Genomic DNA, 12,521 nt, shown 5'->3' on the forward strand with positions numbered 1-12,521 from the left:
ATAATAATAACATGAATGCATTTTTTTTTTACTTTGAAAAATTATTTCTCATTATTTTTTTTTTTCTAGAAAGTAAAACATTGGAAAAACTGCCATCCGTGTCCTCGAGTCTTGAGGCCGGACACGGGCTGCAGCTGTAGAACTGCAGGCTCAAGGTCTCCTTGACCGGGAACGTTAACCAAGACGCCCAAGCACTTTTCTGCTACTCAGCTTTCCAGCTGTATGCCATTTTTTTGAGGGAAGAAACTCAAATTTCGCTTCTACCTGCATCTAGTTCTGGGGCCCCCGGGCAGGTGTTCCATGTGTGCAACTATCTTCATCTGCTTACGTCCACCTGCTGGAGAAGGTTCATCCCTCCAGGTCGTCTGCCTGCCTTGCGTCTGCCTGGGCTCACTGGGCCAGGAGCTGCGGGACTGGGGCTGGCCTCTCCTCCCCTCACACGTGGACATGGCTTTACTAATCCACTGGTCGCATTCTAGATATTTACTGGGTTTGTGGATGTGTTTTTCTTTTTATTTCTGTCCACTTTTTGAATTACATTTAAAGTGTACAGTTTGGGGGGTTTTCATATGTTCACGAAGTTGTGGAACCGTCACCACTATGTTCTCATCACCCCCCAAAAGAAACCTCATACCCGTTCGCCATCGCTCCTCCTTCCTGACCTCGTTCCGGCCCCTGGCACCCACTAATCTACTCTCTGTCCGTAGATTTGCCTACTCTGGACATATTTCTCTTCACTTTCGCTTTATAAACTTTGAGGCTAAATTATTAGGCGCACAGAAATTGCAAGTCATATTTTCCTGATGAACCGAACTTTTTATCATTACAGAGTGACCCTGGCCTTAAAGTCTATTTTGTCTTAGATTCGTATAAATGTTTGCACAGTACATCTTTTCTCAGCCTTTTACTTTCAACTTTTACGAGAGAGGTCTCTTAGAAACAACATGTGGTTGAATTTTTAAAATCTTTTTTGAAAGTCTTTATCTAGAACTTTTAGTCCATTTACATCTAATATAACCTCCAGCATAACTGGTTTAAATCTCCCATCCTACAATCTACTCCTTTTCTGCTTTGTTATACTTGTTCTGTTTTTTGCCTTCATTCAAGGGACTATGTACATTATGCCATTGCAATACTGCAATATAATAAGAAATACATATATTTATATACAATAACGTAATATAATTGCATGGAGCACTGGGTGTTATACGCAAATAATGAATCATGGAACACCACATCAAAAACTAAGGATATACTGTGTGGTGACTAACATAATATAATAAAAAATTATTATTAAAAAAAAAAGTACATCCCCAAATCTACATTCAAATAACCACTTTCTACCTCTTTTAAAATCTTCTTCTATATTTCCTGTTTGTGGAATAAAAATTAAGTCTTTATCTAAAAAAAAAAAAGAAAAAGAAAAATATAATTGAATATATATAATGATATATATGAATTGAATATATATAGTATATATGTTTTGGTCCTTGACCTCCGTTCTTGGCACAGAGTTCCTAAAACTCTTGTGATATCCTAATAGACGTGAGAGGAGTGTCTTTTGTTGTCATAACAAGCCCTTTTCCACCATATCTGAGTTTATGATAATGAGAGGACTCGTGGTGGTCCCCCTAGAGAGCTTCAGCTTGGGGTCTGGTTGCCAGAGGAACCAACTGCATGATTAGTGATTAGAGGGTTAGAACGTTCAGCCCTAACCCTTCACCTCTGGGGAGGGGGGAAGGGGCTGGAGGTGGAGCTAATCACCAACGTCCAATGATTTAATCATTCGTGCCTACATAATGGAACCTCCATCAGTCTCTGGGGTTCAGAGAGCTTCCAGGTTGATGAATAACTACATCCATGTGCACAAAGGGTGCTGCACGCCAACTCCACTGGGACAGAAATTTCTGAGCTTGAAACCCTTCCAGAGACTTCACCCTATGTACTTTTCTTCATCTGGCTGTTCATCTGTATTCTTTATAATATCCTTTGTATCCTTCCTAAGCCAGTAATAGTGTTTCTCTGAGTTTTATGAGCCATTCCAGAAAGTATTGAGCTTGTTGCTGTGGGGGGAGGGGGAGCTAGAGGGGGATTGTGGGAACCTCTGACTTTATAGCCAAGTTAGACAGAAGTGAGTATCCTGGGGACCCGTGACCTGCCAACTGACACCTGAAGTCAGGACAGTCTCATCGGACTGATCCCTTAACCTGTGGAGTCTGATGTTAACTCCGGGGCGGACAGTGTCATAACTGAATTAAATTATTGGTGGCTGGAGAGTTGGGAAACTGGTTGGTGTTGGGGGAGAAAAACCCCACACAGTTGGTATCAGAGTGTTAGTAAGTAGAAAATAGTTTTCCTTAGCCGAGCTCTTCTGCCATCGTGGAAGGGAGATTCGGGCCCTAGCATGTGCCTCTAGCCTCCAGCCCGGCAGTCCAGAGAGATTCAGGCCCTAGCATGTGCCTCTAGCCTCCAGCCTGGCGGTCCAGAGCGCCGGGCAGACAGCAAGCCCTTCAGTGATAAATGCATTTACAAAGGGTCAATGAATGAGCAGTGTTCTGTCTGGAATCACTAGCACTTGGGCACTTGACTATCACAGTGGCCCATTTGGCGGTCCCAGATCAAGGGGTCCCAGAGAGATAACAAGCCTTCCTTCAGGGGACTGATGTCAGCCGACCTGAGCTCCAATCCTGACTTCGCCGCTAACTTGCTTGTGACCCTGGGCACCTCACTGTGCCTCCCTCAGCCTCATTTTTCTCATCTGTTCAATAAGGAGGCTGGACTAGATAACCAAAACCTCAGTAATAGTGGCTAACACTTGCTGTGTGTGCGTACCGGGTACTATCTAAGCCATGTGCGGAGAGTAATTCATCGAATCCTTACCACAACCCTATGAGTGACATACGGTTATTTCTCCCATTTTTACCTGGGGAGCAACTTAGGCGCACAAAGGTCAAGTGACTTGATCAAGGTCACTTAGGAGGAGGTAAGTATTGGGTTAGGATCCACTCCTGGGCAGCCTGGCTCTGCAGCCAATGCTTACAACCACTAAGACTTTTGCACCCCTTGCACAGATCACATGCCAACAAAGGAAACCCAAGGAAAACAGAATTCCAGCACCTGGATCAAAATTTCCTCTTTTCTTGGTCCCTACAGTCCTTATCAGTGTGCTACTTTAGTCTCACAGAGGTGTAACTATGGTTCTGAACTTCAGCCCCCATGCAAGCCCATCTCTCATCCCATCCAGTGGGAGGAGGGGGCTTGTGTGGAAGCCCCAGGGAGTTTCTTCAAACAGAAGAGAGAGGTCTCAGATTCCCAGGGCAACAGGTAGCTTCTGATTGGGAAGGCGGCTGTGGGGGACAACAGAGTTGATGCAGCCTACGGGGCCCAGACCAAATCCCATGTCTGTCTTTCCTTCCCCAAAACCAGCAGAGGGCCTGGAGTGAATGTTCTAGATAACTCTTTGCAGGATGAATGACAGTTCGGGGGCTCCAGTGCCATTCTGATCTGGTTTACTATCCTGGGTTGCTCATTGTTCAATGCATGCCCCTGGCAGGAGTCCAAATCTCTTTCCAGCACACTTAGGATAAAATCCAAACCTTGGTCTCTAAGCGGTATGTGATCTGACCCCTGCTGACCCTTTTGACCTCATCTTTAACCACCTTTGGCCTCGAACATCTTCTGTTACACTGGCCTTCCTGGCTTCCTATAAAACTCATGCCCCAGGGCCTTTGAACTTGCTTCTCTCCCAAGATACGTGCATGGTTCACTCCACCACTTCATTAGGGCTCACATGTCACCTTGTCAGAGAGGCCTTCCTTGATCACTGTATCTAATGAAGCCCCCCCACCAAACCACCTCCATCATATCATATCCCCCAGTTCGGGTTCTTCCAGAGCACTGGTCACCATCTGGAACCGTGCCATCTACTTGTTTACAACCCATCGTCTAGCCCCTCCACGCTAGAACCTAAGCTTCACAAGGGCCAGGGCCTTGTCTTGTCCACTGTGTACCCCCCGTGCCGACAGTCACCGCGGGAGCAGCCTTCTCCTGACCTTCCCTTACCTTCGTGCTTCTGGAACTCCTCCTCGGAGAAGCTGGAATCTTTGTGCGAGAGGTTGGTCATCAGCTGCTTGTTCTCCTCCTGCAGCTGGGCGATCTGAGAAAGGAGGTCCTGCGCCTCCCCTCGCCACACGTCCTCCACCAGCTCCAGCTCCTGTGAAGGTGATGCGCCGGAGGGGGTCACAGCCTGCCTAGGGCAGCCGCCTCACCCCCCGACCCTCGGGAGTGGCTTGGGCCTGCCTCGGCTTTGGGGGCGTTCCTGTCCCCAAGAGGGTGGGCGCACCGAGAACAGGGCCAGCACTAGTCCATGCAGCAACTCTGCAAGAAATAGGAGGTGCCCCTCATCCGGGCAAGGCCTGCATTTGTGCTTCAGGACCCGACCAGGTTAGAACGGCCTCAAGAGCCGCAACTGTACCTTGTAACTATCTAGACAGAGAGAGCGCGCGATGAGCAGCCCTGCACCATGGGGCCCCGACATGCCCAGCCTCTTTGGGGAAGTCACAGCCCTGATCGGTGGACAGACCCTGAGTCAGGACCCACTGTCCCCAAGGGAGAAAGAGGCTGCAAAGACCCTGGGGATGCCACCTGCCCCCAGTACTCTTGTATGTCTGATACTGGCATCTCTTCAAGGGGTCTTGGGCAACCAATTCACTTTACAACTCTGAGCTTCAGTTTCCCCTAGTGGGGGAGCCATAATATAAAGACTCACAGGGCTGATGCGAGGACTAAGATCAGTCTATTGAAATCATTTTGTGGACGGCTGTAATCAAAGAAACAGACAGAATACTGACGAGGATATGAAAAAGTTGGAACCCTCAGGCCTTGGTGGTGAGTGTGCACAATGGTACAGACACCATGGGAAACAGTCTGGCAACCCCTTAAAAGGTTAAACAGTTACCACATGACCAGCAAGTCCAATCCAAGGATCTGCCCAAGAGAAACAAAAACACAGTATCCACACCAAAATCTGCATGTGAATGTTCACAGCAGCCTTATGCACAAGAGCCAACATGCAGAAACCACCCAGAGGTCCATCAGTTGATGAACAACATGGATCAGCTGTGAAAACACGATGCCCAGTGAAAGGAGTCAGGCCACACCGTGTATGACCCCACTGAAGGGACATACCCAGAACGGGTAAATCCACAGACACGGAAAGCAGACGGGCGCTTGTCTAGGGCCGGAGGGTTGGTGGGGAATGAGGAGTGACTGCTCATTGAGCATGGGTCTTCTTTCCAAAGTAATGAAAATGTCTAAAATTGATTCAGGGGGCGCCTGGGTGGCTCAGTTGGCGAAGCATCTGCCTTCAGCTCAGGTCATGATCCCTGGGTCCCAGGATCGAGCTCCGCTGAGCAGGGAGTCTGCTTCTCCTTCTCCCCCTGCTCATGCTCTCTCTCACTCTCTCTCAAATAAATAAGTAAAATCTTTAAAAAAAAAAAAATGATTCTGGTGGAAGTTACACAACTCTGTTGAATAGACCAAAACCCACTGAATTAGACACTTTAAATGGGTGAACTATATGGTATGCGAATTATAGTCAATAAAGCTGTTACCAGAAAAAGGGGGGGGGGAGTCTTTTGTAAAACCAGTAACTAAACATAGCACAATCGCCGTTGGGAGACACAGTGCTGGTTTAAAAAGCAAAGATATTGGAGCCTGTTGACCCAAGTTTGAATCTTGTCTCTGCCACTTACTAGCTGATCCAGAAGTTATTCAATCTCTGGGTGCCTTGGAAATGTGGAAAACAGTGTGATATCTACCTCCGAGGGCTGTCATGAGGCTTATGTCAATGTCTGGAATAGTGCCCAGCACCCAGAAAATGCTCAAGATGTGTTTGCTGGTTTCTACTCCTCCCACAGCCTGTCACAAGCCGGCCCAGGTGGCCGGATAAACACGGCCTCCGTTCATCTTTTAAATATATTCCTAAATCCCCATCTCCTTTGTCAGGAAGCCTGCTGCAGCGGGGAAATGAGAGGTAATAACTAAGTATTTGCACAGCTGGTTCAAGGTCACCAGGCGAGGTGAAGGACAGGAGCAGAGAGTGGAATGATGGAGTGGGCATGTGGCCTTCCCATGGGCAGGTGTGGCCTGGAAGCAGAGGCAGGCTCTCCCACACTCTTCCTCTCTGCTCCCACCTGGCTGAGCACAGAGGGCCCCGGGGGGCAATGGTCAAGTGTAACTGACCGCACATCCCGCTCCCTGGGAGCTGTAGGCCATGTGACCCTACATGGCAAAGGACCTTGGCAGGTGTGATTCTGTTAAAGACCCCGAGATGGGGAGAGTCACCTGGGTTATCCAGGTGGGCCCAGTGTAATCACCAGGGTCCTCATCATTGAAAGGGGGGTCAGATGATGTGGTGACAGAAGGAGAAGTCAGAGTTAGGGATTTGAAGACGGTAGTCTGCCGGCTGTGATGGAGGAAGGGGCCAAAACCCGAGGCGTGCGGGTGGCCTCCGGAAGCTGGAAAAGGCAAGGAAGTGGACTTTCCCCTAGAGCTGCCAGAAGGAATGAATTTCCTGACATCTTGGTTTTAACCCAGTGAAACCCATGTGTGATTTCTGACCTCCAGAATTCTACCCAGCATTATCCATATTGATAGGATCCATACATACCCTACTCGGCATTATCGTAACAAATTTGTGTCACTTCGAGCCAGTAAGCTGTGCTAACTTGTTATGGCACCAGTAGGAGATGAATACAGACTTTAACCCTCAGGGGTTCTTTCCCTGCCCCTAAAAGGGGGCGGGAGGTGGTGTGGTTCTTGCCTCTGAGCGACCACAGCGAATTTAATCTAGCCTCCATACCAGCTAAAAGGCTCTTCCAGGAAGTCACCCCTGATTGATTACTTCCTTTCCCGTCTTCAAATTCCGTATGCTGGCCTACGAGGCCCAGTATAATCAGACCCCTGCAGCTCCCCAATCTTACCTCCCACTTCTCTTCCTTACTTGCTCTGTTCTAGCCACATGGGCCTTCTTTGTGTTCCTTTTTTTTTTTTTTAAAGATTTTATTTATTGATTTGAGAGAGAGAGAGAACAAGTGGGCACAAGCAGGGGGAGCGGGAGTGGGAGAGGGAGAAGCAGGCTCTTTGCTGAGCAGGGAGCCCGATGCAGGGCTCAATTCCAAGACCCTGTGATCATGACCTGAGCAGAAGGCAGATGCTTAACCGACAGAGCCACACAGGTGCCCCCTTCATTGTGGTCCTTGAACACACCAAGCCCGTTCCTACCTCAGGGCCTTTGCACTTGCAGAGGCATCTGCCTAGAATGCCCCATCCCCAGCTCTTTCTGTGGAGGGCACCCACACTTGATTCAGATCTCAGCGCAGATGTCACCTCCTCAGGGAAGCCTTCCTGACTGCCCCATCTATTAGACCCCCATCCTGGCCAGTCTCCTTCATAGCTCCCTGTTTTATTTTCTTCATGTCACTTATCATAAGCTGAAAATTAAAAAAAAAAAACCCTATCTCCTCACACTAGCATTGCACCATCTAACAGAGCAGCCACAAGCCACACATGGCTGCTGAGCACTTGAAATGTGGCTGGGCTGACCTGGCAGGTGCAATAAGGGTTTAAAAGGCACCAGATTTCAAAGACATAGGAAAAAAATGCAAAATATCTCTTTAATAATCTTGGGGGTAACTATGTGTAGTGAAGGACGTTAACTAAATTTACTGTGGTGATCACTTCACAATATACACAAATATCAAATCATGATGCTGTACACCTAAAACTAGTAGCATGTTACGTATCAACCAGATCTCAATAAGAAATAATTTTTTATGTTGATTACATGTGTAAATAATATTTTGCGTAGATGGGGTTTGATGTATGTTATTAAAATTAACCTCGTCTGTGTCTTTTTATTAATGGGGCAAGCCACATAATTCCTCTATGGGACAGCACTGCACTAGAAAGTCAGGCCCAGGGGCGCCTGGGTGGCTCAGTCGTTAAGTGTCTGCCTTCGGCTCAGGGCGTGATTCGTTCTGGGATCGAGCCCCACATCAGGCTTCTCCGCTGGGAGCCTGCTTCTTCCTCTCCCACTCCCCCTGCTTGTGTTCCCTCTCTCGCTGGCTGTCTCTCTCTGTCAAATAAATAAATAAAATCTTTAAGAAAAAAAAAAAAGAAAAAAAAAAAGAAAGAAAGTCAGGCCCATGATGGGGCGCCTAGGGGGGTGCATGCTGCCCTGGGGGTCATTAAGCATCTGCCTTCGGCTTGGAGCGTGATCCCAGGGTCCTGGGATCGAGCCCAGCAGGGAGCCTGCTTCTTCCTCTCCCATTCCCCCTGCTTGTGTTCCCTCTCTTGCTGGCTGTCTCTCTCTCTGTCAAATGAATAAATAAAATCTTAAAAAAAAAAAGAAAGAAAGAAAAAAAGTCAGTCAGTCAGGCCCATGAGGGCAAAAGCCTCATCTGTTGTGGTCACCGCTGTCTCCCCAGTGCCCAGAACAGCGCCTGGTACACAGTAGGTGCTCAATAAATACGTGTGTTGAATGAGTAAATGAACAAAATAGACTGTTAACGTTATAGACAACTGTATCTGCACAGCCATCACTTTCTAAGCCTATTTGTATTTTTCCTGTCTTCCCTGAGATGAGGATCCAGCTTCCCTCATCTCTGCCCTGCCCATGTCACCTAGGAAGGCACCTTGCATGCCATGGCCCGTCAACGGGGTTGCAGACTGAGTAACCAGGGAGAACATGTTAAAACTGTGGTCTGAGTCTGTGTGATGAGTGGAACTGACTGAGTCTGGGGGTGTGCTTGGGGGAGGGGTTGCTGGAAGACAGGGTGCATGCTTTACTGGAGCCATGTGTGCTGAGAGAGAGAGAGAATGAGGGAAGGAGGGGGGGAGCCAGAGGAAGGAAGGAGGAATGAACAGACAAACTGATAAGACCAAGGACATGCTCAGAAGATTTTTGTGGAAATAACACCGTGAAGAGCCTTTGAGACTACAAGAAAAAAAAAATCAGATGAGTCTCTCTTGATCCTAAGAATACAGAGAAAAGGAGACCAAGGCTGGGATGGGAAAAGGGTTTTGTCCTCTGATTATGAGAGCTCATCCTCCGTGTTTACAAACAAGGCCCAGCTCTGAACCGCTGGGGTTTACTTCCTGGCTGATAGCGTTCCAGAAGTGACAAGTGCAGCTGGCTGGGAATTCCATCTGACTCCAGGCCTGCTGGCCTCCGATGGCTCCCAAGGGTGTCTCCCAGCCCAGCTGCTGCAGAACTCTAACACCAAGGGTGGGGACCCAGGTGCCAGGACTTCTGAGTGACCTGGCCTAAGCCCCTTGGCCCCAGTTAATAAGAGGCAGCCACATGAGAGGATTTCAAAGATCCCTTCCCCCAACTCTCTAAGAGAGATGGGGGGTGGGGGTCTGGGGTAGGAGAAGGGGTGCCAGAGATAGGGGTAGGGTGTCTATGAACTCCTCACTGAAAGCCCCCCAAGTCCTAAAGATAACAGTTAATGCTTGTAAGGCCCTCACAATGGGCCAGGCTCTGTCCCAAACACTTTGTATAAGTTAACCAACCCTTTCCACCACAACTCCACGAGATGTGTGCTATTACCATCCCCATTTTACAGCTGAGGAAACTGAGGCACAGAGAAGCGAGGTGACTTGCCTAAGATCACACAGTGGCAGTGTTTGAAACCAGGCCATCTAGCTCCAAAGTCCCTGCTCCAGGGAACTTGACATTAATTGCAAGCCTGGGGCATTTTCAAGCTCTCAGTGTGATCTTGGAAATGTTGCCTAACACTTGGGAGCTTGAGTTTCCTTCCTGACCTCAGGGCACAGGGACCTGTGAGGACAAACACTGTCAAACCTTGCAAACACTCACAGCTCTGCCCCCAGGTTAACACACAGCCGCTTTGGGGGCTATTTTCCTTGAAAAACAATAGGTTATGGCCTGCCAGGGAGGTTCAGAGAGGCCAAGTGTATTTCCTGAGGCCACACAGCAAGCCAGAGCCCACTCAGGCACCCTGATTCCTCCAAGGAAAGGCGTTTCCTCCTATTCTCTGTCTAAAGGGTCTGACAGAATCTTCCTTGGGCTGAGGTTGGGGCAGGAAACCACACATCTCCCACTTCCTTTTCCCCAGGCACCTTGTCTAGACTCCCAGCCCAGTAGGGAGGCCCTGATTCATGTGCTCGGAGGGATTCTTGTTCATAGGGCAGAGGCTTAGCTTTAACTTGCCCCAAGCCATGTCCGTCCCCCAAATCAGGAAAGCAGCACTAGAGTTACCTCCACTGGGGCTGGGATTTTTCTCAGCACTAACTTGGGACAAATCCCCCCCCCCCCCGCCAATTTTCTTCATTGGTAAAAATGAAGATAGTTTCTGCTCGCAGAGTTCTGCGAAGATTAAAGATAAAACCAAGGAGAGGAAAGCACCTCAGGTTAATAAACTAGAAGAAACCCTGGGAAACAATTTGCAAATAGAAACCCAGAGATTGGGGGGGGAGGGGGTCAATGAGCTCTGTGGCTGGAGGTCATATCCCCTTTGCTCTGAGGGGTTTTGGGGTGAGAAGAAGGGGCTTAATGTCACGTCTTCTTGGGTAACACTGAAGAGCAAAGGGCTTACTTCACTTCTGGAAAATAATATTATCTAAGCACTTTAGATATATGACAATTCTTATCAGGTGGGTCTTACTATCACTATTTGACATGTGAGGAAATAAAGCACAGAGAGATTGAGTAACTTAACCAAGGTCACACAGCTATTAAATCGTAAAGGTGGGACTGGAACTCAGGTCTGACTCCAAAGAACTGCCCTTAATCTCTGAAGTGGTATATGCCAGGTGGCGCTGCCTGGACAAAAAAGGGCCGGGGGCCTCCCTCCCTCCCTCTTTCATCCATTCGGGTCCCTTCTCATCTAGTCCCTGCATACACAGAGTGTGCACCTCCAGTTTGCCGGATGCTGAAGGGCCCTTAGGTTCCAGCGGCCCCATTCCCCGGATGGGCAGACTGGGGCCGCTCGCTGCCCACCTTCTGGTGCTTGCGCTCCTTCTCGATGCGGTCCATCCTCTCCAGGCGCAGCCGGTCCAGCTCCAGGCGCAGCTCGTCCAGCTCAGGAGCGACGTGGTGGCGGCTGACCAGCACCTCCAGGATCTCCAGGACACGCACGACCTTGGGCATGAGGCGCGCGATGGCCTCGCAGCCGTGCTGGTCGATGACCCGCTCGAACTCGTGGCCCACGAGCGACGCGATGTCGTACACGTCCATGACGGTCAGCTCCGCCACGTTCTTCTCTAGCGCCGACTCGGCCGCCAGAGACGACCCCCTGTCCTCCTCCATGGCCCCCCGCCCGGCCTCTCCCCCACCCCGCAAACTAGTGCAACTCCCAAACTTGCCGCTGTCGAGGGCAGCGCCGGGCCGGGCCCACCTCGCGCAGCCGCCGGCGGTCCGCGCTCAGCTGGCCCTCGGGCGAGGGCGCACCGGGCGGCCGGCCGGCGTCCGCATGGGCGAGGGCGGCGGACCGCGAGCCGGAGGGCGGCGCGCGGGGGGCGAGTCTCGGCGCGCGGCTCGGCCCGGAGCCTGCTCCCCGGCGGGAGGAGGAGGAGGAGGCGGCGGCGGCGAGGAAGGCGCGCGTGCGCAGGCCCGCGGCGCCTCCCAAGTTGGGAATCCGAGTTGGGCGCAATGGAGGCGCGGGGTCTAGCTGGAGAGGGGGCCCGTCGCCCTCGGAAACAGTTCTCGCCCGAGGGTCGCCCCCGCGGCCGGGGCCGGGGAAGGAAGGGCGTCCGCGGCTCCTCCGGGAAACTTTGGTGGCGGCGGCGAGACCGGGTGACCGGCTCCCCCCGCGGGGATGCCGCGCGCCCCGCCCCGATCCCGGCCTGGCGAGGGGCGCGCCCGGCTTCCGCCGCCCGAGGGCGCCCGGGTCCCCGCGGGCCCCGCACCGCGACCCGCCGACTAGGCAGCACCCTCTGCCCCGACCCCCTCTCCACCCGCCGGACCTTCCTCTTCGCCGCCCCCCGCGCGTCGGGCGCGCCGCCCCCTCCTCCGACCCGGTCCTGGCTCCTCCTCTCCCACTCCCGCCGGGGAGGGGTCGAGGCTAGCCGGGAGGAGAGGGGGCGGGGGACGGGGTCTCTGGACGCTTCGCTGAGCCGAGGGCAGCCTCTGCTTTGGAGAGGAATGGAGGGGTCGCGAGGTGGACTCGGGGATGGGGACCATGCTGGGGAGAGAGCGAGGACAACCTCCGCCCCTCCTCCCCCCCAGCCCGCAGACCCAGTCGCAGGCGGACCTGGTGGCGCCGGGCCCTGCGCTCCAGTACAGGCGTCCGAGAGGGGCACAAGGAAGGGTGGAGGGGTCCCCTGCCCCCGAAGCCGCCGGGCTGCCCCGCCCTCAGAGCCACGTCCATTAGCAGTTCCTTGTGACATAAACACGGCTTCACAGAGGAGGGGAGGCCGGGCTTTGGATCCCGGCACCGCGAGTTTTCTTGTCCAAGCCCTCTGTCTTTTTGACCTGGTTAAATGCCCTAGTCCAT

At 51.5% G+C, this 12,521-nt stretch overlaps 1 protein-coding gene across 5 annotated transcripts in view; it reads right to left on the reverse strand.

The window, feature by feature from the left end:
• RILPL1 (Rab interacting lysosomal protein like 1) overlaps positions 1-11,997 on the reverse strand; it is a 43,170-nt gene extending 31,173 nt beyond the window's left edge. For 3 of the 5 annotated variants that reach the window (XM_045778550.2, XM_045778541.2, XM_045778558.2), the window contains exons 1-2: positions 11,027-11,996; positions 4,063-4,213 (exon numbers count right to left, since the gene is read on the reverse strand). In XM_045778550.2, the coding sequence (XP_045634506.1) occupies positions 4,063-4,213; positions 11,027-11,335 (460 nt within the window). In that variant the 5' untranslated portion in view covers positions 11,336-11,996. Of the gene's footprint in view, positions 1-4,062; positions 4,214-11,026 lie in introns of all 5 variants that reach the window. The other 2 variants (XM_087857422.1, XM_045778566.2) reach the window with 2 other exon arrangements.
• Positions 11,998-12,521: the final 524 nt, after the last annotated feature.

Source organism: Ursus americanus, chromosome 30, assembly GCF_024610735.1.
Source record: "Ursus americanus isolate L20-20 chromosome 30, mUrsAme1.1.p, whole genome shotgun sequence".
Classification (NCBI taxonomy): Eukaryota; Metazoa; Chordata; class Mammalia; order Carnivora; family Ursidae; genus Ursus; species Ursus americanus.